The following is a 22,776-nucleotide window of genomic DNA, read 5'->3' on the forward strand; positions in this document are numbered from 1 at the left end:
TTAGCCTTGTGTTTCTTATTACACTGTGATCCAGCCTGTTACGCTGGTTGCGGGGGGAGACGCAGACGCAACAGTCTCTGAGTTCTGCCATCTTTTGTGTCCTTGTAGTCCGGATGCCTTTAGCCTGATGCTGGCAAAGTCGGAACACAACCCATCCACCAGCGGCTGCAGGTGAGACCCGTTAGAACGCGCCTGACCGGGAGTCTTTGGGGAAACCTGGAGACCTGTCATTGGAGCTTGGGTTCTGGGGGTGATGTGGCTTGTTTACGCTTCTGCTCGGACCTGCTAGTCTGTGTTGGGGACCCAGCAGGCCCCTTCAGACACCGCGGTCCCCGAGGGCTGCCCAGAGCCCCCATGTTGCTCTGGGTCTGCCACCCCCCAGTTCCGCCCCAGCAGACCTTGTCCATGTCTGAGGCATGTTCACCGGAACTTCCTTACCCTGTTGAGATACCTGTGACAAATGTATCCTTAGTTCCCTATCCAGACATTGTCACACCCTCCTGGAACAAGAGCCAGCTCTCGGTCCTGGGCACAGGCCATCAGCAGACACCTGGAGAATGTCGTTCTCTCGGTGCCTCCTGCTCTGCACGGGTCCGCCCCCCTCTGCAGGTGCCGTCTGCCCTGCCCCGGGCTCTGCTCCGCAAGTTCGAAGGCCCTTCTATGCATCCCGTCCCCTCTTGGGGGCCTTCCTGGGCTCACTGCTCACGCCCACGCCCCAGCAAGCCGCTGCTGTCCCCTGTGCTCAGCATCATGTAGTCCTTTTCCAGCTGAGACAGACAAGGAAGGCCCAGTCCAGCCGCTCGTCCGCTCAGCCAGGCGGGGCTTGACCTGCAAGCCTCGCTGGGCGCGGCCCGGCCGTGGGGCAGAAGAGCCAGCTGGAGGATGTCTTGACTTGACGCTTGGGTTAAAGCAGTGGTTCTCCACCAGGGACGAGTCCTCTCCGGCAAGAGACATGACAATGTCTAGGGACACTTTTGGTTGTCACAACTGGTGAGGGTGCTGCTGGCCCCCAGTAGGTGCTAACCTGAAAATAAAAGGCCAGAGCACGAGGCAGTGGGCGTTTATTTGAGAGTCAAAAGAACAGCTGTTCAGGATGCCCCGATGCAGGCAAAGCGCTAGCCAGTGTTGGGTTAGGAGGCAAGGGCCAGGGGTGTTTATGGGAAGGGGCAGGGGCGTCACATCAGCAGAAGGCGGCGTTTCTCTCCTGAGCAGATAAGGTAACACAGTGACGCGAACTGTAAACAGTGTTTCCAGCGTCCAGCCTGGGAGCTACACTGTCGCTCTTTGCGGCCTTTGTAACCAGTGCTTTGGGACACAGGCTGCCAGTTTCGGCGCTCCAGAGGCTTGACGGCCAGGAGTGCAGGGCAGTTCTGTGGCCATGGCAGCTCCGACTCCATGTGCAAGCGGCTCCGCTCGTATTATTGTCATTTGGCTGAGGCCAGCGGTGCCACCGCCCGCCTTGCAGGGCACTGCCAGGAACTGTCCTGGCACCCAGGACCGAGGGCCCTGGGCCTGGCTGAGAAACTGGACCAGGCGCCTTTCTTCAGAGAAGGGCCAGGAAGCGAACGTCTGACGGCCTTTCTTTCCCCCCACAGCAGTGAGCAGTCTGCCAAGGCCGACACGCACAAAGAGCTGATCAAAACGCTCAAGGAGCTGAAGGTCCACCTGCCCGCTGACAAGAAGGCCAAGGGGAAAGCCAGCACGCTGGCGACTTTAAAATATGCCCTGAGGAGTGTGAAGCAGGTGAAAGGTACGTCTGCTTCGGGTGTCTGTTCCAACCTGAAGACACAGCCTCACCCCCCACCGCCCCAAGTTAGGGCTTGGGCCGCGCTGGCTCTCCCTGACACGGAGGGAGGAAGTCAGGAGTCCGGTGAAGCTGTCCCGATTGGAAGCCTCTACCCACCGGAAGTTTTCCGCTGGACTAGATTTGTAGAGGAAAAGAACGAAGCAGGTAGAAAGCCAGCTGATAGAAGAAGCCTGTTTACGAGGTAGCGCTTTGGTGCTCTGGGTCGGGTCATGGTGAGGCAAGGACAATGCTGCCGCGTCCCCCCAGGCTCTGGCCAAGCTACTGGCCCGGACGGCCTGGCAACAGGAGCAGCTCGGAACGGAACTAAAGCAGAACACCCCCAGCAGATGGCTGAGGACTCGCCCGCCGTGGAAAGATAGCACGAGGGGTTCCCGGGTGAGGGCGGGCACAACTCGTCTGGGAAGGACCGCGCCTCAGCGCTGCCCCGTGCGGGGCCTCGGGCTGCCCGTCCCTTGCCCACCTGGGACCGTGGGAGCTGCCGTGGTGGCAGTCCTGGGGCCAGGAGGCAGGCGGGCCCACGCCTGCTTCCGCCACAGGTGCACGCGCAGTAGCAGGCCTCTGCCGCCCACCCTCCCCCCACCTGTAGGCATGTCTGGGTTTTATCATTAGCTTTGAGTGCCCGTCAGTGCACCGAGGACGCGTTGCAGAAGCCTCCTCCACAGGGCCCAGGAGCAAATGCTGCCAGTGCCCGAACCTGTGCCTGCCGAGATCAAACACTTCACATGTCTGTCAGCTGAGCCCCTAAGCATCCCCCTTCACCGGGTGCTGCCCCTGGACAGCTGCCCGTCCTGGGCCTCAGGTCCCCACGGCGCCCCTGGCCCCAGGCTGGGACCCCACGCTCAGGGCTGTCTTAGGATGGTCCAGCCGTAGAAGGCGGTCCAGAGGCCTGCTGCTGAGCCTGGGGCGGGGACCCGGGAGGTTCTGGAGCTGTCCTCGTGCCACAGAGAGCCAGCCGAAGACAGGGGCAGTGCACACGTGTGAGGCCCTGGTCTCCCAGCCGCGGGCGCTGCGGGGACCCTGCTCCCTGCAATGGAAACCGCCAGCCCCTGCACATGGAGGGACTTCTGAGCTCCATGACCCTCTGTGACGAGCCAGCTGAGTCCAAAGGAACGTCAGCACCTTGGTGGGCAGACGCGGGAGCCCGCCTGACGCTACCCCCTTTACCCTCATGTATATGCTTCAGGCGTGTGCCCGGGTCCTGGGGACAGCGCACATCAGAAACGTGTGTGAGAGTAGCTGAGGTGAAAGTGGCACAGTGGCTTTACTCTGTTAGCGTCAGCTACTGTCCCTGCAGCCAGGGCAAAGTCTGTCACTAATAATGAGGCGACAAAGCCACACTTCAAAGTGTTCGCATTGTCTAACGCCTGGACGGCTTTCGTGGAGGGGGCTCGTCTGTGAGGTCTGGCTGGGATGGGGTGTGAGGCGTGGCAGGCGGTCGTGTGCCGGTTCACATGGCCTCCTGGGGGGCCGTCTTCAGCCCTGTGGCTGTGGCCGTGTCCCCAGCGCCATGCCGGGCGTTCAGAAAGAGTGACCCTTGTCTTTAGGGTCTGTCCTGAACATGCTGTTCCACGGGTCGTTCCTCGGGCCGGTGTCCTGAGCAGTCGCTCTGTCTGCATGGGTGTCCGGCCAAGGCCGCCCGGGAGGCAGAGCAGGGGGCTGCCGCAGCCGCTCTGCAGGGAACTGGAGACCTAGTTCCAGGGCCGACGACCTTGTGGGGGACAGTGAGCGCTGGGTGGAACTCGGTGGCCACGTGGTTTAAGATGCTGTGTGCTTACCGTGTGAGAACTCTGTCCCTGGAGGCTTTCCGACTCCCAGGGCAGAGCCCCGGTTCCTGCGTGTTCTGCCCGTGCCATTCTCCGTGCCCTGCGCCCTCGGTGTGCGGGACGCAGGGCTCCCAGCCCGCCTGCCACCAGGCAGCGGCGGGAGTCAGGAACTGTGCGTGGTCTCTCCCGCAGCCAACGAGGAGTACTACCAGCTGCTCATGGCCAGCGAGAAGCACTCGTGCGGCGCGGACGTGCCCTCCTATACCCTCGAGGAGATCCAGAGTGTCACCTCCGAGTTCATCATGAAGAACGCGGTGAGTGCACCGCGGGGCATTTGCCTTCAGCCAAACCCCCGCCCGCTGCACGCCTGGCAGGCGGTTCGACGGCAGCAGAGGGTGGCGTCTCGGGAAGCGAGTTCAGACCTTAAAGAAAAGAATGTAAAGTCCGTGGTTCAGAGTAGAGTCCTGTCTCAGACGCCTCTGAGACACTGCCCCCTCCTGGCCACTCCACCCCGTGCCTCCCGCAGGGGAGGACAAGCTTGCCTGGACGGAGCACCTTGCCCCTGCAGGCTGAGGATGCCCCAGGGGCCTTTGGTCACCGTTTAGGGCTTCGTGGGTGGTGCCCTGAGATTGGAACTCGGCTTCGTGAGACTGCGAAGCTCACGTGTTGTCGAGTGGCTCATAAAGGAGGGGCCTGTGGAGGTCTGTGGAGGGGACGCGGGTCAGCTGTGCCCTGCACCCCCAGGTCTCAGGGAGCAGAGAGCAGGGCAGGCGACCGGGCCCCGGCACCGTCCCACCGCCTCCCTCCAGCACCCCGCCCCCACAGCCCTCAGCTCAAGGGGCACGGAGCCCCCAGCAGCCCAGGGGAGGGACATGCCAGCCCAGGGGACAGAGGAAGAGGGGTGCGAGGCCCTTCCCCTCCAGTCAGCCGAGCCCAGGCACCGGGGCCCATGCCCAAGGGTCCCGAGTGGGCGGCCCCGGGAGTCGGCTCCCCTGGGTTCCTTGGGGCGGTGGAACCCGATGTGGTTCTTCAGACACCGCCCTGTTTGGACCCCACTGTGGGGAGGGAAGTAGAATTATTCTGGTCGGGGCTGGGGACGGGCCCAGAGGCCCCCAACCCTCCACACTGCCCACCCGTCACCTGCCCGGAGTCTGTGCCCCTCCCGTCGGCCCCCTCACCCGTACCTGTGCTCCCTTCCAGGACATGTTCGCTGCGGCCGTGTCCCTGGTCACCGGGAAGGTCCTGTACATCTCCGACCAGGTGGCCTCCATCTTCCACTGCCGGAGGGACGCCTTCCGTGACGCCAAGTTCGTGGAGTTCCTGGCGCCCCACGACGTCAGCGTGTTCCACAGCTCCACCACACCGTACAAGCTTCCGCCCTGGAGCGTCTGCAGTGGGGCAGGTGCGGGCCGCAGGGTGGCCCGGGGGGGCCGGGGTCCGCCGGCCACCTCTCCCCTGCCGGAGGCCAGCGCCGCTGCATGGCCGCCCTCTGTCCCAGGCGAGAGGTCCAGAGGTGTTTGTCTGGAGTCGGCCTGCAGAGAGAAGTAGCGTTTTCACAGAATCAGAGAGGGAAGCACGCCACAGAGGCTCCTGAGCCACGGGGCCTCCGGAAATGAGGGGGCCCTGCGCAGCGGGAGCGTGGCCGACCGGGTGGGCCTGGGGCGCCGGCGGGGGCTCCCGCCGGTGGCCGTGCCTGCCGTGTCCTCTCCAGTGGGACTGAGTCTGGGGGCCTCGGACGCATCCCCAGGACCAGTGTGGGTCCCGCCCAGAGTAATCGGGCGGGACTGAGTGGCCAGACGAGACTCAAGACTCGGCAGAAACGTGGCTGGGGGTCCTGGCAGCCGGGACCGCAGGAGAGCAGCCCCCCGGCCCGGACCCTCCCGGCAGCCCCTCCAGCTGCAGGGACCGGGGGGCCGGCAGGAGGCCCCCAGTGAAGTGTCCGTCCTGCAGCACTGCCCGCCTGCACCTGCGGGGCTCGGGCTGCAGAGCGGAGGTCACACAAGGAGCAGGAGCTGCAAGGGCCCAGAGGGGCACCCGGCAGACAGAGGAGGACGGGCCCTCGGCCAAGCTGGGGTTCGGTCACCGACAGCCCGAGACGGCTGCCCGCCCCGCCCGCACCCTCTCCGCCTCGTCGCGCAGGCCCCGGCCCCGCCCTGCCTCCGCCGCAGCTGGACAGCGGCCCCTTGCTGACCGCAGGCACCCGGGCCCAGAAGCACAGCTGGCTCCGGGCTTGACTCACGGACAGGGGACACTGGCTCTGGCTCCAGATGTAGAGCCGCCCCCGAGCCCCTAGGACGCTGCCCGAGGACCGCCGGTCAGACGGCGGAGCACGCGGGGCCGGTCACTGCGCGGGAGGGACTCCCGGCGGGAGCAGGCTGGCCCAGTCCCTGAGGGGCGTGGCAGGTTTTTGCCTGAATAAAAAAGAAGGATCCGTTGGCTCCTCAAAGGCCGTTCCCAGCCGGCCGCTGTGGGCTGCGTTCCCTCGTTTTGGTGCAGCAGAGGGGGCTTGGCTGAGAGGCGGGCGTCCGGACGCCCTTTGTTACGGAAATGCTGGCCCCGTCTGTGCCGGGGCCCTGCCACTGACCCCCTGCTCCGACTGGGCGCGTTCCCACAGAAGTTACCAGGGGGACTGATGCGGCTTGAGATGCTGGGAGCCGTGTCTGTCAGAATTGAAGGTCCCCCAAGCAGTTCGGTCGCGGTGTTTATGGCCTTACATGCAAAAGCCCTGCCCATCGGCCAGTGTGTCTGGCAGAGTTACATTTTCCGTTGGTGTGTCTGTAGCAGAGTTTGTGCTGTTCCCAAAGCGTGGGACACCTGCTGCCAGCTGCAGTGCGCACCACGCTCGTGAAGTGAGCCTTCGTTTTAGCCAGCGCTGGGGTAGACGCTCCCCAGGCCGGCCCCGCCCCCTGCACTGGCGTCGCCCCTCAGCGCTGAGTCTGCGGCCGGCTTGGGTCCAGGAGACCACAGGGCGCCGTCCGCGCTTAGAGGGGTCATCGGGTGGTGACTTGGGGATCTCTCTTCCAGATTCCTTCACTCAAGAATGCATGGAGGAGAAATCTTTCTTCTGCCGCGTCAGGTAGGCCTGGCTTCCTAAGCTGGAAGCAGCACAGCCATTTCATCCTGACCCCCTGGTGGGACGTGGAGGCGGCCCAGGCGGCCCCCCCCATGTCCCTGCCTCGCTGGAGGCAGGCGGGGCTGCGAGCCTGCCTCTGGGACCGGGCCGCGCAGCACGCGTCGCTGGGAGCTGGGCGGCAGTGCAGGCAGGGCCACGGGCTAAGGCAGCGTGGCCGACACCAGAGGGATCTGGTCCTATCTTCACGGAGCTCCTCATGGAGCCGGGACACTGGCCAGAGGGCCTCGCCCAGGGAGACGTCGGCCCCGGGGTCCCCGAGGACCCCGAGAGTGTGTGCAGGCGTGGGTCTGCGTGGGCCTTTTTTGAAAAAGAGCATTTTCCCAGGGACAGCGCAAGGGCTTCTCAGCGGGCTTTTGGCCTGAATCCAGGCCCCCCACTGAGCGCCCACTGCCGTGTCGGGGCCCCTCCCAGACAGCGGGGCCTCCAAAGGCGAAGCATGGTGGCCCCGCCTCCGCCTCCGTTAGAGCAGCGCCCCTTCCCCCATTGAAATGCAAGCGGCCCCAGAGACGCTGCAAAGCCTGCTCACTGCTCACTGCTGGGCTGGCGCCCCTGCCACTTGGCTTTGAATGTCACCAGAACCCTGAGGGAGGGACAGAGGAGCCGGGGGTGGGGGTGGGGAGGGGGTACGGACCCGGGCCGAGGGCAGCCTTCCGGCTCCGTCCATGGGCGTCTGCTCCACCGGGAAGGGGTTGCTGAGAGGTGACAGCCAGCTGCGGAGGAGGGGGCCCGCGTAAGGGACCGTCCCTCCGGCCCTCACGCCAGCCTCTAACGGCGTCCTCCCCTCCAGCGTCGGGAAGAGCCACGAGACCGAGGTCCGCTACCACCCGTTCCGCATGACACCTTACCTGGTCCAGGTGCCGGAGCAGCAGGGCGCCGAGAGCCAGCTGTGCTGCGTGCTGCTGGCCGAGAGGGTGCACTCGGGCTACGAAGGTGACGGCGGGTCCCCAGTCCTCTGTCCCTCCCACGGGTCAGGCCCTGGTCTGCGAGTGGGGCTGCCGCCCGGCTTCCCCCTGCCCCGTGCAGAGTCTCCTGCCCCTGGAGGCTCAGCACATGCACTTGTGCCACCCCCCTCCTGGGGCCCTGCCCCGCGCCCCCCCTCCCCTGCACAGCCACAGGGTCTGCGCGCCGGCAGCCGTCACCCGGGCCCAGGCCGTCACTGTGACCGTGGGCGTCCTCCGCACCCCGCACCGCCCCGGCCGCCGCCTCCTGTCCGCATAGTGCGGTCTGGCGCCCAAGTCTCTCCCACACGTGTGCCCCCCCGGACCCCAGCCCCAGGCCCACTGACACCAGGGACGCCAGCCCCACTCAGGGCGCGAACCGCCCCTGCTGGGCCGCCCCACCCGTACCCGTCTGCCGGCTCCCGCCGATGGCGGCCCTGGCCCCGAGCCTTCCCCTGCTGTACCTGCTCCTTGTGCCCCCACCCCCACCCCATCTCTGCCCATAGCAACCCAGCCACCGCGGCAGGTGGGCTGGTCTCGCCGGGTGTCCTTCCCCGGTCCTGCTGGCTCCTCAGGCCGCCTCTGCCCCCTAAACCCAGATCTGGGTTCTTCAAGGCACTTTGCCGCACTGACCCCGCCCTCCCAGAGCCCTCGCAATAGGCTTACGACAGGTCTCCTGCTGGCCCAGCCCCGGCCAGGGGCCAGAGTCCCCGGACAGCAGCCCCCAGGGCCCAGGCCTTCGGCTCGCTGTGCCCGTGACCCTCTCTCAGCGGGTGGCTGTGCCTCTTGTACAAAGGCGGTCTTCAAGCAGTAGGAACGTTCTAGGTCTGTGGCGTCTTTCAGCTATTCGACAGGTTCCTGCGCGTGGAACGTCACCTTCCAAGTGTTCCCTAAAGGGTTAGAGTGTCACTTGGGTTTCCGCAGGTCACTCCCCCAAGCGACCAGAGTCTCCTTCATGAAGGAAGCGTTTGGAATTGAGTGTTTTGCCCATGAGTTTGGAAGTTGAGAAAAGTTCTGGATACACGAACTCCTCTCTGCACGTTACCTTTGCCCACCTCGGGGACTGTGAAGTCCCGATACGGTGACGTTTGCTGAGAAGATTGAGTCCAAATGCTTAACTCAGTTTTAAAAAAGATTTTGTTCAGTTCATCTTGTTGGATCTTGAAAAGCGTGGCTGGCGGCAGCCCGGCAGCCGGAGTCCCGGGGAAGCCAGTGCGTCGGCGGTCGGTGTACAGCTCAGCGCACAGGCCGCCTGGCCTCCCGACGGGCTGGTCCGCGGGGGCAGGGCAGCCGGCCGGGGGCCTCTGGCTGCGGCTGAGCCCACTTGCCCTCTGTTTGGCCCCCGTCACTCAGAAGCCAGGGGGTTTCTAGGAGTTGTCGTGTAATTGCGTTGCGTGTGCATGTCTCAGGATGAGACATTTGAACAAAATTCTATTCTTTCAGCCCCTAGAATTCCTCCGGAAAAGAGAATTTTTACGACCACACATACACCCAATTGTTTGTTCCAGGACGTGGACGAAAGGTAAGCCCCGTGGTGCTGTCCCTGCTGCCCACGCGCTTCGCGCGCCTGTCTCAGAAGCCGCGCTGCGTCCTCAGGCCCGCGGGCCCCTCACGAGGCCCTCAGTGCCCCGCGCTGTCTTAGTAGCCACCTCAGGACTGAGGAGGCTCAGTGAACCAGCACGGTTTCGATGTCGAAGGCGCTGAGCTGAGCCGAGCCTGCGTGTTGCTTGTGGATCCGCGGCCACGCCCGAGCCTGTCCAGGCAGCGCTGAGAGCCCCCGAGGCGCGGGCCTGCCAAAGGGACGCTCGCCCAGGAGCTGCGTTCAGACTCATTTCAGTGTCGGACAGAGCCAAACCCTGGTGCAGGCGGGGCCGGACGCCGGACATGCCGGGAACGGCTGCCCACGCGGGCGTCGGCCGGGGTGCCTCAGCCGCCCGAGTGTGGGCGCCTGACAGGGGTTCTGGGCTCGTTGGCCTGCGTGGGCCCTGCCTCCCCGGCTCCCCTCGCACAGACACAGGGGGGCAGAAAACGCCCCAGGCTCCGGCTGCAGTGGGGGCGGGGTGCACTCAGGTGATACCCGGGAAGCAGGAAGCAGACTGAGCGGCACCAGCAAGCCGAGCTCCCCGAAACAGGCCACGGTCGCCTCCACAGACACTGTTGGGAGTCAGGCCCTCCCCACTGCCCACCCCTGGGCGCAGGCCGCGGGGCCTCCTGGGGAAGGTCTGCTCTCAGGCCGCCAAGGCCCAGCAGCCTCCAGCTCCGGGCTGCTCAGGTGCTTGCTGCTGACCACCTGGGGCGGGCGGGGGCGGGGACGGAAAGCTCCGGGCCCACAGTCCGCACAGCTGACCTCGGTGCTGCCTCCTTCCCTTCGCCGTTCCTCCCCCTCCCAGTTTTCCTCCTTTTCCTCCTCCCCCACTTCCTCTTCTTCCTCCCCCTCTTATGCCTCCCCCTTCCTTCCTCTTCCCTTTCTTCCTCCTCTGCTACCCCCGCCCTCCCTGCCGGGCCTGGAGCTGGGAGAACACCAGGAACATTCTGTACATCCGGCCAAAGGAAAACACGAGGCCTGAGAGAATTCCGTACCCCGGGGGGCAGGGGGAGGGCTCGTTCTAACCCTCAAAAGAGAATGGCCTTCCACGTGAGCAGAAGAGTTTGGAAAACATCTGTGTGGGCCCAAGAACACTGGCTCGGAAGAAGGCCGAGCTGTCCCTTCAAGGAGGGAGAGCGGCTGAGCTGGCAGAGGGCGCTGGACAATAGTGGGGACAGGACCCCGTGGAGGCAGGAGGGCTCTGCAGAAGCTGGACATAAACATTTCTCAGAAAAGAAGCTAACAGCTCCCGTGAGACCAGTGGGCCCAGAGGGCAGGTGTCAGGCCAGAATGGCGCACCCAGGGAGCCACAGTACGTGAGACTAGAGCGGGAGGCCCTCCTGAGCCGGCGAAGGCGTGCAGACGGGTCGCCAGGGGCAGGGGAAGCCTGTCAAAAGCAAAACCGCACCAGGCCGCTCCTGGCCAAACTTGCAAAACCAAGAAAGAGAGGGGTCCAAAAAGAAGGAAAAGAAAGCACTTTTATGACCAGTCCCCTCAGGAAGGAGACACAGCCGAGGCCCTCAGCGTGTGCAGGGCGGGACCTCGCAGGGCGTTGGTTTGTCCTCCAGGCCCGCAGGGGGGCGTCATCTTTCCCTGACCGGCTGGGCGGCAGGCCGCTCCCCGTTAGCCCACGTCCCAGCACCGATCCTTGGGGACCCGCGCCCTGCCTCTGTCCCGGGGACGGACAGCCATTCCGGGGGTGGCCTGCTGCCTGTTTGGAGGCGGCACCGTGGCCGCGTCCCCGTGCGCTGCCGCAGCGATGACCTCCGTGCGCGCTTGCCTTGCAGGGCCGTCCCCCTCCTGGGCCACCTACCTCAGGACCTGATCGAGACCCCCGTGCTTCTGCAGCTGCACCCCAGCGACAGGCCCTTGATGCTCACCATCCACAAAAAAAGTAGGTCCCCTTCTCCTGGTCCCTCCTGAAGGCTCCGCCGAAAGCCGGCGCGTGCCCGGGCGCCCTGAGCCCGGCGCCCGGGGGAGACGGGTCGGACCGGCTTGCGGCCCGCGGAGGCGGGCACCCCACACCTGCCCCGGGCCTGGCACTGTCCACGGGGTCCTTTGTGGTCCACGGCCTTGCTCTCACTGTTGGTGTCCCCGGCGGTTGGGGGAGGGGCACAGGGGCCGCTGGGGCAGGGAGCGAGTGGCCAGGCCGGGGCAGCAGGCGCTGCAGGTGCCCCCAGGCCCAGGCCTCACAGGCCCAGGCGCTGCTTGGAGGAGCCCGTGAAGCTGGCAGAGCCCTCGCCCGGAGGTGGGCGACGCGGCCGGAAACCACCCTCTGTTGCGACCAAAAGCAAAACGGGAGCTTGAGAGCCGCCTCTCGGAGCAGGGGCTGGCAGCGCGTGCCTTTGCTGCGGCTGCGCACTCGGGCCACCCGGACTGTCCCCTCCCGCAAGCCGGGCTGCTGCCCGCCCCGAACACGGTCTCCTCTCCCAGTTGTGCAGGCCGGCGGACAGCCCTTCGACTACTCGCCCCTGCGGTTCCGCGCCCGGAACGGGGAGTACGTCACGCTGGACAGCAGCTGGTCCAGCTTCATCAACCCCTGGAGCAGGAAGATCTCCTTCATCATCGGGCGGCACAGGGTCAGAGTGTGAGTGCCCCCGGGGCGGCCCCGGCTCCCCAGATTCAGGCACAGCTGGGAGTTGCGGGGGGGCAGCCAGGGCTCTGCGGGGAGGAAGCGGGGCCCCGCGGGAAGTGCGGCGCGGCCCGACTGACCACCGACGTCACACAGGGGCCCTTTGAACGAGGACGTGTTCGCTCAGCCGTGCACGGAGGAGCAGCCGCTGCACCCGGGCACTCAGGAGCTCACGGAGCAGATCCACCGGCTGCTGCTGCAGGTGGGCGTCCGGCTGCTGCAGGGTGGCGGCCCCTCCTGGTGGGCGGCCACGTGATGCCCTGAGTCCTGGGGTCCCGTCCCTGCCCCCCACTCCACCCTGCACCCTGAGGCCTGTCATCTCTCCCTGGGTGCAGCCGCTGGGTGATGTCCATGCTGGGCCCGGACAGTGAGCGCACCTGCCGCCCCCTCAACCCCAGCCTCGTACTCTGGGGGTGTCTGTCCCTGGCCTGTGGTCCTGAGCTGGCGGCAAAGGACACACCCAGACCCTTGCTCCCCAGCTCAGCCCCCAAGTCCTGGGCCCTGACCCCAGGTGTGACCTCCCACGTGTCACTGAATGGAAGTCACTCCAGCCTGGGACGCTGCACTGGTACTGGGAGGGACTTGAGAACAGCTGCCCCCATCCTCGGGGACATGGTGCTCACGAACAGTTAGTGCGGCCACCATGGCCCTGTGGCCCAGCAGCTGCCTGCTTCCTGGTCAGCAGACTGTGGGAAACAAATGCTTCAGGCTCGGTTTCTAACACCCCAGAAGGAACCGAGATCGGCCTGTCCCATGTGAGCGGGGAGGGAGGAGGATGAAGTCCCTCCTAGTGGGGTCGCCCCACAAGCTGGGATCCGGGGGCTCTGGTGCTGCAGAGGGAGGCCGAGAGCCCAGTGCGGCCTGACCCTGGGTGCCAACATGGTGCCACCTGGTCCTCGCGCAGCACCCCGGGCGGGTCGTGGCCTCCCTGTGAACCTGGCCGCGGGAGGGCAGCCCCAGGTGCCGGCCGTGCCGCCCGCCCTGACCAAGGCCCCATCCGCTCTCCCCGCAGCCTGTGCCCCACAGCGGTTCCAGCGGCTACGGGAGCCTGGGCAGCAACGGGTCCCACGAGCACCTCATGAGCCAGACCTCCTCCAGCGACAGCAACGGCCACGAGGACGCGCGCCGGCGAAGAGCCGTGGGTCCCTCCCCGTCCCCGTCCCTGTGCCCATGCCCGTGCCGTCCCTGCCCCCGGGCCCGTCCCCAAGAACCCATCTGTGGTGCACGAGCGAGTCCCAGCGCGTTGAAACAGCGCCCGCTGGTCGCTCTGGCGGCCTCAGGCGGCTCATTGTGGCCTCTGCTCCCGGGACTCGCTTCACCTCCCCGTGAGAGCTGAGGCAGCTGACACTGTGGCTCAGGTGCTGGGTGAGACGCACGTAAAGCAGGCAAATCAAGGAAAAGGGAAGCTTTCACAGTGGAAGGGAGGGAGGGAACGCAGCGTCCACACGCCCCTCCCTTCTGTGTTAAAAGGAGCCCTCTCCCCGAGAGCGCCCTCGCGGCCGGGCCGAAGTGCTGGCTGGTGTCTGATGGAAAATAATGTGTTTGCTTTGTTTTTCTTCAAGGAAATTTCCAAAAATGGTAACAAGGTCAAAACCAAAAGTCATTATTCTGATGAATCTGGAGAACAGAAGGGAAAATCTGCCACAGGTAAAACAATTACTTGTTTCCTTAGCAAGGCTGTCCTCTGGCAAGGTTTCCGCCGGCGCTGTGGGGGGCGGGAGCTCCCCTTTTAAATCGCTGCAGGTCCCCGCCCCATCCTGTCCTGCGGGCAGCAGGGCCCGCTCCTTTCCCTGCGCTCCGTTCCCTGCGCAGCCGGCGGGGCCCGGAGCGTCCGCAGAGGTGAGCCCATGCTCACGCCGCGCCCGGGCCCTGCCAGCCGTCTCGCAGACACCCAGAGCCGACCCTGCCTGCGTGGAAAGTGCCCGCTGCGCTCCTGGGCCACCTTCTCGGGGACGGTGCCCACCAGCATGGGGTGGGGGGTTGCCGCCCACCCCACCGCCGTTTGCTCCTGTCTTCCCACGGCACACCTGCACGCCCTCACGTGTGGGCTTCTGCCCAGGCACGCATGCGCAGGCACATGCCTGCGCCCCGGCAGCTGCCCTGCCTGGTGGACCCTCGCGCACCCTTTGTGCTGAGGCCACGCCCCTTCCAGGAGGCCTCTCCTGGGATCCTGGGGCCAGTGCTCCCCCCTGCCCAGGGTGCTTAGCCTTTGGGGTGCCAGGAGTGCACTTCTGCCTTCGTGCTGGGTGCTGAGGGCACTAACGGGCGGCCACGGCCCTGCCCTCGGGGCCCCCTGGAACAGCGTGCGGGCGCCAGGCCAGGGCAGGGAGAGGAGGGCCTCCGCAGGCCACCCCGGAGGCCGTGGGGACTGCCATCGCCGCCGGGCCAGGTTGGGGTGGAACTGGCGGGCCCCCCGAGAGGCAGGGGCACCAACTGACTGTAAAGCCCCCTGAGTTTCAAGAGTTCAAGTAAGGACTGGCCTCTCCCACTCCCCTGGCCCCGGAGACAGCCTGGACCAAGTGCCGACAAGCCCCGGCCCGTCAGCCGTGGCCTCAGGGCCCTCCTCAGGCGGCACAGTGGCTCCCGCCGCCGGGTTTCGGTGTCTGTGATGCGCGGTCTGAGCCCCCAGCCTGACCTTTAGGTAGAAATACATGGAGTGGTTTCTTTGGGGAAAACAAGTGTTAACTGAAAGCACTGCTGCCACTCTTTCAGACGTGCGAAATGGTTCCCCTGCTCAGGGCACAGCCTTCCGGGACGCGGAGAAGGCCAGCTCAGGTGCCAGCCCGCCCAAGGCCGCCTTCCCCGAGGAGCTGGCCTGCAGGAGCCAGCCGGCCGGCTCCTACCAGCAGATCAGCTGCCTGGACAGCGTCATCAGGTGCGGGCGCCTCCCGCCGCCCCCTCGGAGGCCACCGCCCTCCCGGCTCGGCCCGTGATGTGACGCTGCCTGTGACCCTCCCCGCAGGTACCTGGAGAGCTGCAGTGAGGCCACCACCCTGAAGAGGAAGTGTGAGTCCCCAGGGAACGCGTCCACGCAGAAGGCCAGTGACAAGCGGAAGGCCACCGGCAGCCCCGGGCCGCCCCCTGCAGGTATCGTGTTTGGGGGTTGGATGTGTTGTGACTCACTTGGACCCCCAAGGTGAGAGCCCCCTTCTTCCCTCCTACTGGCTCAGTGGCTTCAGGGACACAGTAGGTGGCTCTAGGCTCTTCTTAAAATGACCGAAGTGCTAAAATGTCAGCAACCAGCTTACCAGCTGGAAGTGATGGCGGTTCTGGACTCTGAGAACCTGGGGGCCTCCCAGGTGGTCATTTCTGGCAGGCCTGCTTCCACGGTGTCTGAGCATTAGCTCAGGTCAGACTAAGTCTCAGGCTGCTCGGAGGCGTGCATGTCCCTGGCGGTCCTCGCCAGACTCAGATATCGGGTGACCGGGGCGGAAGCATGTGCGGCTGCACAGTCACGCTGAGGGGCAGGCTGTGCGCTGCCCGCAGGGGGCCCCCCACAGGCCTTCGAGGGGCTGGGCTCCCAGCAGTGGCCCTGGCCCGAGCCCCCGCTGCCCGGCCAAGCCACCGCCCCTCCCAGACGCCCCAGGACGGGAGCGCCGAGCTGTTCCTGCCGCCGCAGGCTTTCCTCTTCCCCTCTTTCCCTGGTGACAAAGCACCTGCGGACCGCTCGCCACGGGCCGGACGCGCACAGACCGTACGGTCGCCGCAGTGCTGACCCGGCAGTTTGCCGCGTTCCTCTGCAGGGGCTCCGTTTTCACTGCATCTGTGCTCCCTCCACGCTCTCTTGCAGAGGCAGCGGTGGCCCCCAGGGTGAACAGGCACGCGGACGTCAGCGCGCACTTGCCCTCGCTGACCCTGCCGGGCAAGGCGGAGAGCGTGGTGTCCCTCACCAGCCAGTGCAGCTACAGCAGCACCATCGTGCACGTGGGCGACAAGAAGCCGCAGCCTGAGCTCGGTACGCCGCCTGGCCCTTGGGTGGTGTGGGGAGCCGTCCGGTTTTCACAGTGAAATGGGACGCTTTGGCTGCCACCTTAGGTTTTTTTTTCCCTTGAGGCAAGCGCAGGGAAACCTAGTGCAGCTCAGGAAGGGGGACCCAGGAAGCGCAGGGCAGGGCGGGGCCCACCTGTCCTGGGCCCGGTGTGCTCTGGCGCCACCTGCTGGCCGTTGTCTGCTCAGGTGTAAATACGTGCAGGGCTGTGGTGGTGCTGGGCCCCGGCCTCCCCCACTGAGCAGGGTCCCCAACTCTCCCTGTGTTGGGCGCCGGACCCAGAGAGCCCTGGGGACTTGTGTCCCCTTCCCCGCTTGCCTTGCTGGGCCTAGCCTCCCCCTTCAGGGTCCCCGCTTCCCCGTGTGAGGGCAGGAAGGAGCCGGACAGGTCTGCGCAGCGGCTCCGCCCGGGTGCCCCGCAGTGAGGTCCTGAGTTTGCTTTGCCTGGAAGAGGCAGCCGACAAGGAAGAGGGTGCACGTCGTCGTCAGTGCCCAGCCACCGGCCAGGACAGTCGTTGCACCCACCTGCCCCGTCCCAGCTGTGCCCCCAGATCCAGGTGACCCCGCTGTCACACCGCGGCCCTGGAGGGGGGTGCCCCAGCCTCAGCCTGTTGTGCTCCAAGAGCCGAGGACGTCAGAGGCCGGCGCCAGCGCCCCGGGCGGGGGCTGTGGCTGTCGCTGCTGCTTGCCTCCTGCCGGGACTCTGCGCCGCGGGCGCCGCCCCATGGGGGCTGGGGGCGTCGTGCAGGAGCTCGTTGTCGGGGGTCTCAGCCTGGGGTTCGTCAGCTGCTCTCAAACGCACAGGCCCTTGCTGACGCGCGGTCTGCATCCCCTCCCCCAGAGATGGCGGAAGACCCCGCGAGTGGGCCCGAGTCCCTGGACTGCCTGGCGGGCCCTGCCGCCCCCTGCGGCCTCGGCCCGGAGAAGGAGCCCTTCAGGAGGCTGGGCCTCACCAAGGAGGTGCTGGCCGCCCACACGCAGAAGGAGGAGCAGAACTTCCTGCTCAAGTTCAAGGAGACAAGGAAACTCAACGTTCTCCAGTCGCGCTGCCATTACTACTTGCACGAAAGGTCCAGGGGGCAGGCGAGCGACAGAGGTAGGTGGTGGTACCTGAATTAAATGTGAAGTAAAAAAAAAATCATTCTCAGCAGTGCCGAGTGCAGTGCGGCTTTCAAGGTGTGGCGTGTCCCCGGTTCAGGACGCCTGAGTTTGTTGGACAGCTGTGGGGACTTTGCTGGAGATGCTGTTTCCAGGGACCGATCTCCAGGCTGCCATCTCACGGTCCCAAGGGAACGGCGCTTTAAATAGCGGCAACCGGTGCCGGCAGGCGAGCCCTGTGGGGTGCGCAGAGGGCGGCTGCAGTGCCCCCTCCCCAGACGCTTCCTGCCAGGGCGGCTGTGCGGGGCAGGGGACCCCGGCCCACGGGCCACCCAGACAGAGCTCCCAGAGGTGCAGGCAGGCCCCAGCTAACATGCCGCGAAGACAGTGAGCATGGCACCGCGAGGGTGTTTGGTGCCGGTCCCAAGGAAGGAGGGAGCCCGGGCTGACTCGGTGCTGGGCTGCAGCCCCCAGAGCCACGCAGAGCTGGTGGGGGCGCGAGGCGGCCCCTTAGGTGGAGAGCCGCCGGGTGGGTGACGGGCAAGGGACGAGAGCGCCTAGACCAGCTTCTGTGCCCCTTTTCTGGTCCGCGAGCCTGGCTCCCAACCCCCAACCACCCTCGCAGGCCTCGTGGACAGACGGGGCTGATCAGAGGCACCCCCTATTCTCTGGACTCCCAGGGCCGCAGGTCAGGGCTGGTGAGCCCGGGACACACAGCACAGGACCTGGCTCCGCTGGGTCTCGGGGCAGACGCCGCGAAGCGAGCGTCCGCCCAGTGAGAGAGGCCGGCGCCCTCCTACTCCTGGGCCCGGGGCTGCTGCCCGGCCCAAGGGCACCTCTGAGGGAATCACAAAAGGGCGTCACCCCAGCCCGGGGCGGACCCACCCAGTGGACCTGGCCTGATGCAGAGTCCCAGCGCCTTGCCCGCTTGGGCGCGGACTGCCCAGACCCTGGCTGCTGTCCCAGGAGCCCAGGGCCCTGGCCACCGGTGCCACCAGGGGACAGACCTCTCACGGGAAGGACACCTGCCAGAGAGTCTGAGTCACAACGCCGCCACCCTCTCAGCAGCTTGCCCCTGGCTGGCCCACGCGCCTTCAGCCTGTAGCGAAGGCGAGGAGCCCCCGGCACAGGTGGCAGGTGCGCCCCCTGCCTGCCCCGGGAGCCCCGAGTCCTCTGGGTGCGGTGAGGGGAGACCCTCTCCTGGGGCCCACCCTATCGCCCACCCTCCCAGGCTCGGCAGGGCCTCCGCCCCTGCCGATAGTATCCGGGTGCTGGCCCAGGCTGGGGAGGCGTGGGGACGTGCCCAGAGTCCCTTCGGGTACCGGGTGAGGCCTGCCAGCCTCCTAAAGAAGGCTCATCTCAGCCACTTGTCATCGGAGAGGCAGACTTCGGTTCTAAGGGCCAGTCCCCACTGTGCCCCTCGAAGCGGCCCTGGGGTGGAGGCAGCACAGGCTCCATCCAACGGGCGGGACAGGGAGCAGCTCTGTGGGGACCCGCAGTGGGAAGCTCGTAAAATTGACCGATGGGCTTCGATGGCCTCAGGTTCCACAAGCCAGTGTTGGGGGACAGCATAGAATTGCCAGCTTTTTAACTTTCTTTGGACAAACAAGACATCTTTGATATCACTTATCACCACCGTTATTTAGTAAAAAAAAAAAAAAAAAGGCATTTTAACTGCAGAAGAAAGTAAGTTGTGATTTTGCAATTAACAGTGATCCTTTAAATTGATTGAATCAGATTTCCTAAAGCCTGATTCAATCAACCAGGTAACATTTTGCCTTGATTTTTCTCCTAGCACTGAGGGTCAGGGCGACCGTATGGTGTACCTGATGGTCCCCAGGCTGACGTTTGGGGATGTGGGACTGTTGAACTAGTAGGTGCTTTCAAGCGTTTGAGGTTGCCTGAGTCTCTGAGAACTGACGGAGTAGGAACCGTGTAAACATTTACATTTTCAACGCTGCCTGTTTTTCCGTCACTGCAGCTGCTCCTGGGCTGAGAAACACGTCTGGAATAGACTCATCATGGAAAAAAACCGGGAAGAACAGAAAGCTGAAGTCCAAACGGGCCAAGCCACGGGACTCCTCCGAGAGCACGGGGTCCGGGGGGCCCGCGCCCCACCGGCCCCCGCTGGTGGGCCTGAACGCCACAGCCTGGTCGCCGTCGGACACGTCCCAGTCCAGCTGCCCCGCGATGCCCTTCCCCAGCGCCGTGCCAGCCTACTCCCTGCCCGTGTTCCCAGCGCCCGGGATTGTGCCAGCGGCGCCAGGGGCGGTGGCGGCGGCACCTCTGGAGCCCCACGCCAGCTTCGCGGTGCCCACCATGCCCACGGACACCCCGCACGAGTTTGCGGTCCAGCCACCGCCGTTCGCTGCCCCCCTGGCCCCGGTCATGGCCTTGGTGATACCCAGCTACCCGTTCGCCCCCGTGGCGCCGAGCCTGCCGCCGGCCTTCCTCCCCAGCCAGATGGTCCCTGCCTCGCATCCCGAGCTCCCTGGTCGGACCTCGCCGCACAAGCAGCCCTGCGCCTGTCCTCGGGCAGAGCGGGGGCCCCCGGTGTCACGCGTGGCCACCCCGGCCACTCCGCCGTCGGCCACCGGGCCCTCGGGCCGGGCCTCCCCGCCCCTCTTCCAGTCGCGCGGCAGCTCCCCTCTGCAGCTCAACCTGCTGCAGCTGGAGGAGGCCCCCGAGGGCAGTGCCGGGGCCGCGGGGGCCGCGCCGGACTGCAAGCCGGGCACGTCCTGGGACTGGCCGCCAGCGGCACCGCCGACCGTGAGGATTCCCTGCTGCTCCTTCTCCACCGCAGGCGGGCCCACAGCCGTCACGGTAGGTCTTTGTCTCAGACGTGCGTGTTCTGTCCACGGAGGGCCCCACGGGGCTTTCCAGTTTGACCAAATACCTGATCAGTGTTTCCCAGTTAAAGGGCCCTGTCAGAGCGGACTGGGGTGGGGGGGCTCTGGCTGGCAGGGGAGCCGGACGAAGGAAGGTCGGCTGTCTGATGGCAACTGCGAGGTCCGGGGGGCCCGGACGACTGGGTGACTCGTCACGGGCCTCGAGGTTTTGCACGAAAGCCATGGGCACAAAGCTCAGTCGGGCTAAATGCCAGCACTCAGCTCCTTGGAGGTCAGGGTGGGGGCAGGGGTCCTCACGGGACACGGCGGGGGCTCTGAAAGCAGGCCGGCCGCTGTCCTCCCGCGCGCCCAGGGCCCCGGCATGGCGCTGCTGCTCTGTTCGTGGGACTCTAGTGTCCTGTGGGCTTCGCGCGCTGACCGCCCAGCTGGGCGGCGCCTGAGCTGCTGCACGGAAGGCGTGGGCGTGCCCCCTGCCTGTGCCCCTGGAGAGCGCGGGCCCAGGAAACAGAGCTGGCCTCCCAGTGTGTCGGCCACTCTCCCTACTCGCTTTTCTGGGGTCAGGCCTTACAGGCCCAGTTCCAAGTCCAGAGGGTCAGGGGGCTCCCGGGGCCGGGGAGCCAGGGCCCTGCCACCGAGGAGCAGCTCGGGTACGTGGTGGTGTGTCCTGCCCCCACGTCTGCTGCGCTGGAGGAACAGGCCTGAGCCCCCCTCCCCAGGGACCCAAGAGTCACCGTCTCCCAAATGCAGCTGAAGGGGGTGGCCTCTCGCTGCAGTCCACTGCCCATGGCCGGTCCGCGCGGCCAGAGGGAGGTCTGAGGAGGGCGCCCACGCCGCCCTGAGCACCCCATGCAGGCGGCCGCCCCGGATCTGGGTGCTGACGGGTCCCGCTTGGCATCTCCCCTGTCCCTGAAGCGCGAGGAGCCCCCGGACGCCCAGAACAGCGACGCCCTCTCCACGTCCAGCGACCTGATCGACCTCCTGCTGCGCGAGGACCTCTGCTCCGCCGAAGGGTCGGCCCCGTCGAGGAGCGGGGCCTCCGCCGCCTCCGACTCCCTGGGCTCCAGCTCGCTGGGCTGCGGCGCCTCCGGGAGCGGGACAGGTCTGTGGATGGCCTGGGAGCCAGCGTGGGGGGGCGGGGGCCTGTTCAGGCTGCTGGGGTCCTGGCTCGTTTGGGAGACTCCCCCGCGGGGCCCTGGGCAGCCCCTGCTTCTCCCGCACAGTGGGGCCCGGCTGGTGGCCCCGCGGGAGGCGCAGGCAGGCCCTCAGGCCCCCGCGGCGCTCAGAGCCCACAGCGGTTCGCACGGGCAGGCAGGCGGTGCTCCGTCTGGGCAGCGGGGGCGGGGCCTCCCCAGTCGAGCCCTCCCTCTCGCCTGCTCGCATCCGTGTAGGGCCACGCGGGCCTCGTGCCCTGGTGCGCCAGGGGGGCCGGTCAGAGCTCCCCGTCCTGAGTCACTTCCCCTGGGTGAGCCCCGGGTCTGGGTCGTGCACTTTGCCCACCGGACAGTTCAGCGTGGCCCAGACCCGCTGCACTGGCACGTGCCCTCCCCGCACTCCAGGGCCCCATCATTTCGAATGCGCGCCTGCCCCTCCTGCCCTCGCTGGCCTTGCCACTCCCCCCGCTCCCCCCCACCCCGCCAGGGTCTCTGGGACACGCTCGGGCCGGTGGCCTCCGCTAACGGAGCCCAAACCCACTTCTCTGTGGCCTGGCTCGGTGAGGGGCTAAGCACCAGCGAAGGGGCCGTCGCCTCTGCCTGGCTCTGCCAGGGCTGCTCCGGCCGCCCCAGGAGAGGCGCCTCCACAGCGCTGGCTGGTGTCCCATGTTCTTGGCCCAGGCAGTCTGAGCACTGGTGGGGCAGGGGGACCCCGGCGGCACAGGCGCCTGCCTCCAGACAAGCCTCTCGGCCCCCTAAGCCGGCCCATGTCCCTCACCCGCCCCGCGCAGTCAAGCGTGGCGTTCGAGGTCCGACCTGCCACCCTGTGTGTTTAAAGGCAGCAGTAACACGAGCCACACCAGCAAGTATTTTGGAAGCATTGACTCCTCGGAGGACAGCCGCAAAGCCAAGGCTCAGGCCGAGGCGGAGGAGCGCGAGCACTTCATCAAGGGAGCCCTCCGGGACCCTGTCTGGCTGCTGCTGGCCGACGCGGACGACGGCGTCATGATGACGTACCAGCTGCCCTCCCGGTAGCCGCCTGGCCTTTCTCGGGGGGGGGGGTGCGGTGAAGGAGCCCCCCCACAAGACACCGGGTGCGGGGGGTGGACGGCGGGCGTCCCCCTGAGAGCCCCGCGGAGGGAGCCAGTGCCGCGGGCGGGGAGCCCGTGCCCTCTGATGGCCCCTTGGGCCCGCAGAGCCCTGCAGCGCGACCTGCCACGGCCGCGAGGGAGGCAGGCTCCTGGCGACCCACCCCAGGGGCCGCACGCGGCGTTGGCGAAGCGTGTGTGCCGGCCTCATCCCTCCAGCTCTCTTGCCCCGTGGCCCGGGGCGGGGGGGTGTATGGGGGGCGTGTCTTGGAGACGCAGAAAGCAGGGGCCGAGGTGGGCAGCCAGCCAGGGCCACGGGCTGCTCGGCGGTGAATGCGGTCTGTGTCCCAGCTGTGACTCCCTGTCAGGCTGCTCCAAGAACAGGCAGCGTCTCTGCCCCTGCGGAGTGCCGCCCCGAGGCGGGACAGCCAGGCCTCTGGGCTGGGCGGGGTGGGGGCAGTGGACCAGCGTGGGCAGGAGGCAAGGGAAGGTCGTGTCCCCACCGCCTCATGGTAGGCACCTTCCAGGCTCATCGCCCTGTGCAGAACCAGCATCTGCGGACGCCCAGCTCCCGTGTGTTACTTAAAACAGAAGTAAAATCGTGACTTGCGTTGTCATTTTCGTAGAATAACCACGGTTATGACTAGGGATGTTCAGTTACCTTAAACAGGTGACCTTTTTTAAATGAGAAGAAAATTTGCATAAAACAAAATCACCTAAATTCCATTATTAATGCTGAAAGAAA

The 22,776-nt window shown here is 66.2% G+C and overlaps 1 protein-coding gene across 1 annotated transcript in view; it reads left to right on the plus strand.

Moving 5' to 3' along the window:
• The window catches only part of PER2 (period circadian regulator 2), a 33,820-nt gene that overhangs the window by 9,458 nt on the left and 1,586 nt on the right, over positions 1-22,776 (plus strand). The window contains exons 3-21 of the mRNA XM_054570945.1: positions 109-171; positions 1,596-1,750; positions 3,763-3,884; positions 4,771-4,972; positions 6,595-6,646; positions 7,491-7,633; positions 9,085-9,163; positions 11,014-11,120; positions 11,660-11,813; positions 11,955-12,060; positions 12,871-12,996; positions 13,421-13,505; positions 14,571-14,733; positions 14,821-14,945; positions 15,649-15,813; positions 16,687-16,941; positions 18,925-19,766; positions 20,705-20,891; positions 21,782-21,974. Coding sequence (XP_054426920.1) covers positions 109-171; positions 1,596-1,750; positions 3,763-3,884; positions 4,771-4,972; positions 6,595-6,646; positions 7,491-7,633; positions 9,085-9,163; positions 11,014-11,120; positions 11,660-11,813; positions 11,955-12,060; positions 12,871-12,996; positions 13,421-13,505; positions 14,571-14,733; positions 14,821-14,945; positions 15,649-15,813; positions 16,687-16,941; positions 18,925-19,766; positions 20,705-20,891; positions 21,782-21,974 — 3,324 coding nt within the window. The remainder of the gene's footprint in view (positions 1-108; positions 172-1,595; positions 1,751-3,762; positions 3,885-4,770; positions 4,973-6,594; positions 6,647-7,490; positions 7,634-9,084; positions 9,164-11,013; positions 11,121-11,659; positions 11,814-11,954; positions 12,061-12,870; positions 12,997-13,420; positions 13,506-14,570; positions 14,734-14,820; positions 14,946-15,648; positions 15,814-16,686; positions 16,942-18,924; positions 19,767-20,704; positions 20,892-21,781; positions 21,975-22,776) is intronic.

This window comes from Pteronotus mesoamericanus, unplaced genomic scaffold (genome assembly GCF_021234165.1).
Source record: "Pteronotus mesoamericanus isolate MK-2021 breed Mesoamerican mustached bat unplaced genomic scaffold, CSHL_Meso_final contig_1018, whole genome shotgun sequence".
Lineage (NCBI taxonomy): Eukaryota > Metazoa > Chordata > Mammalia > Chiroptera > Mormoopidae > Pteronotus > Pteronotus mesoamericanus.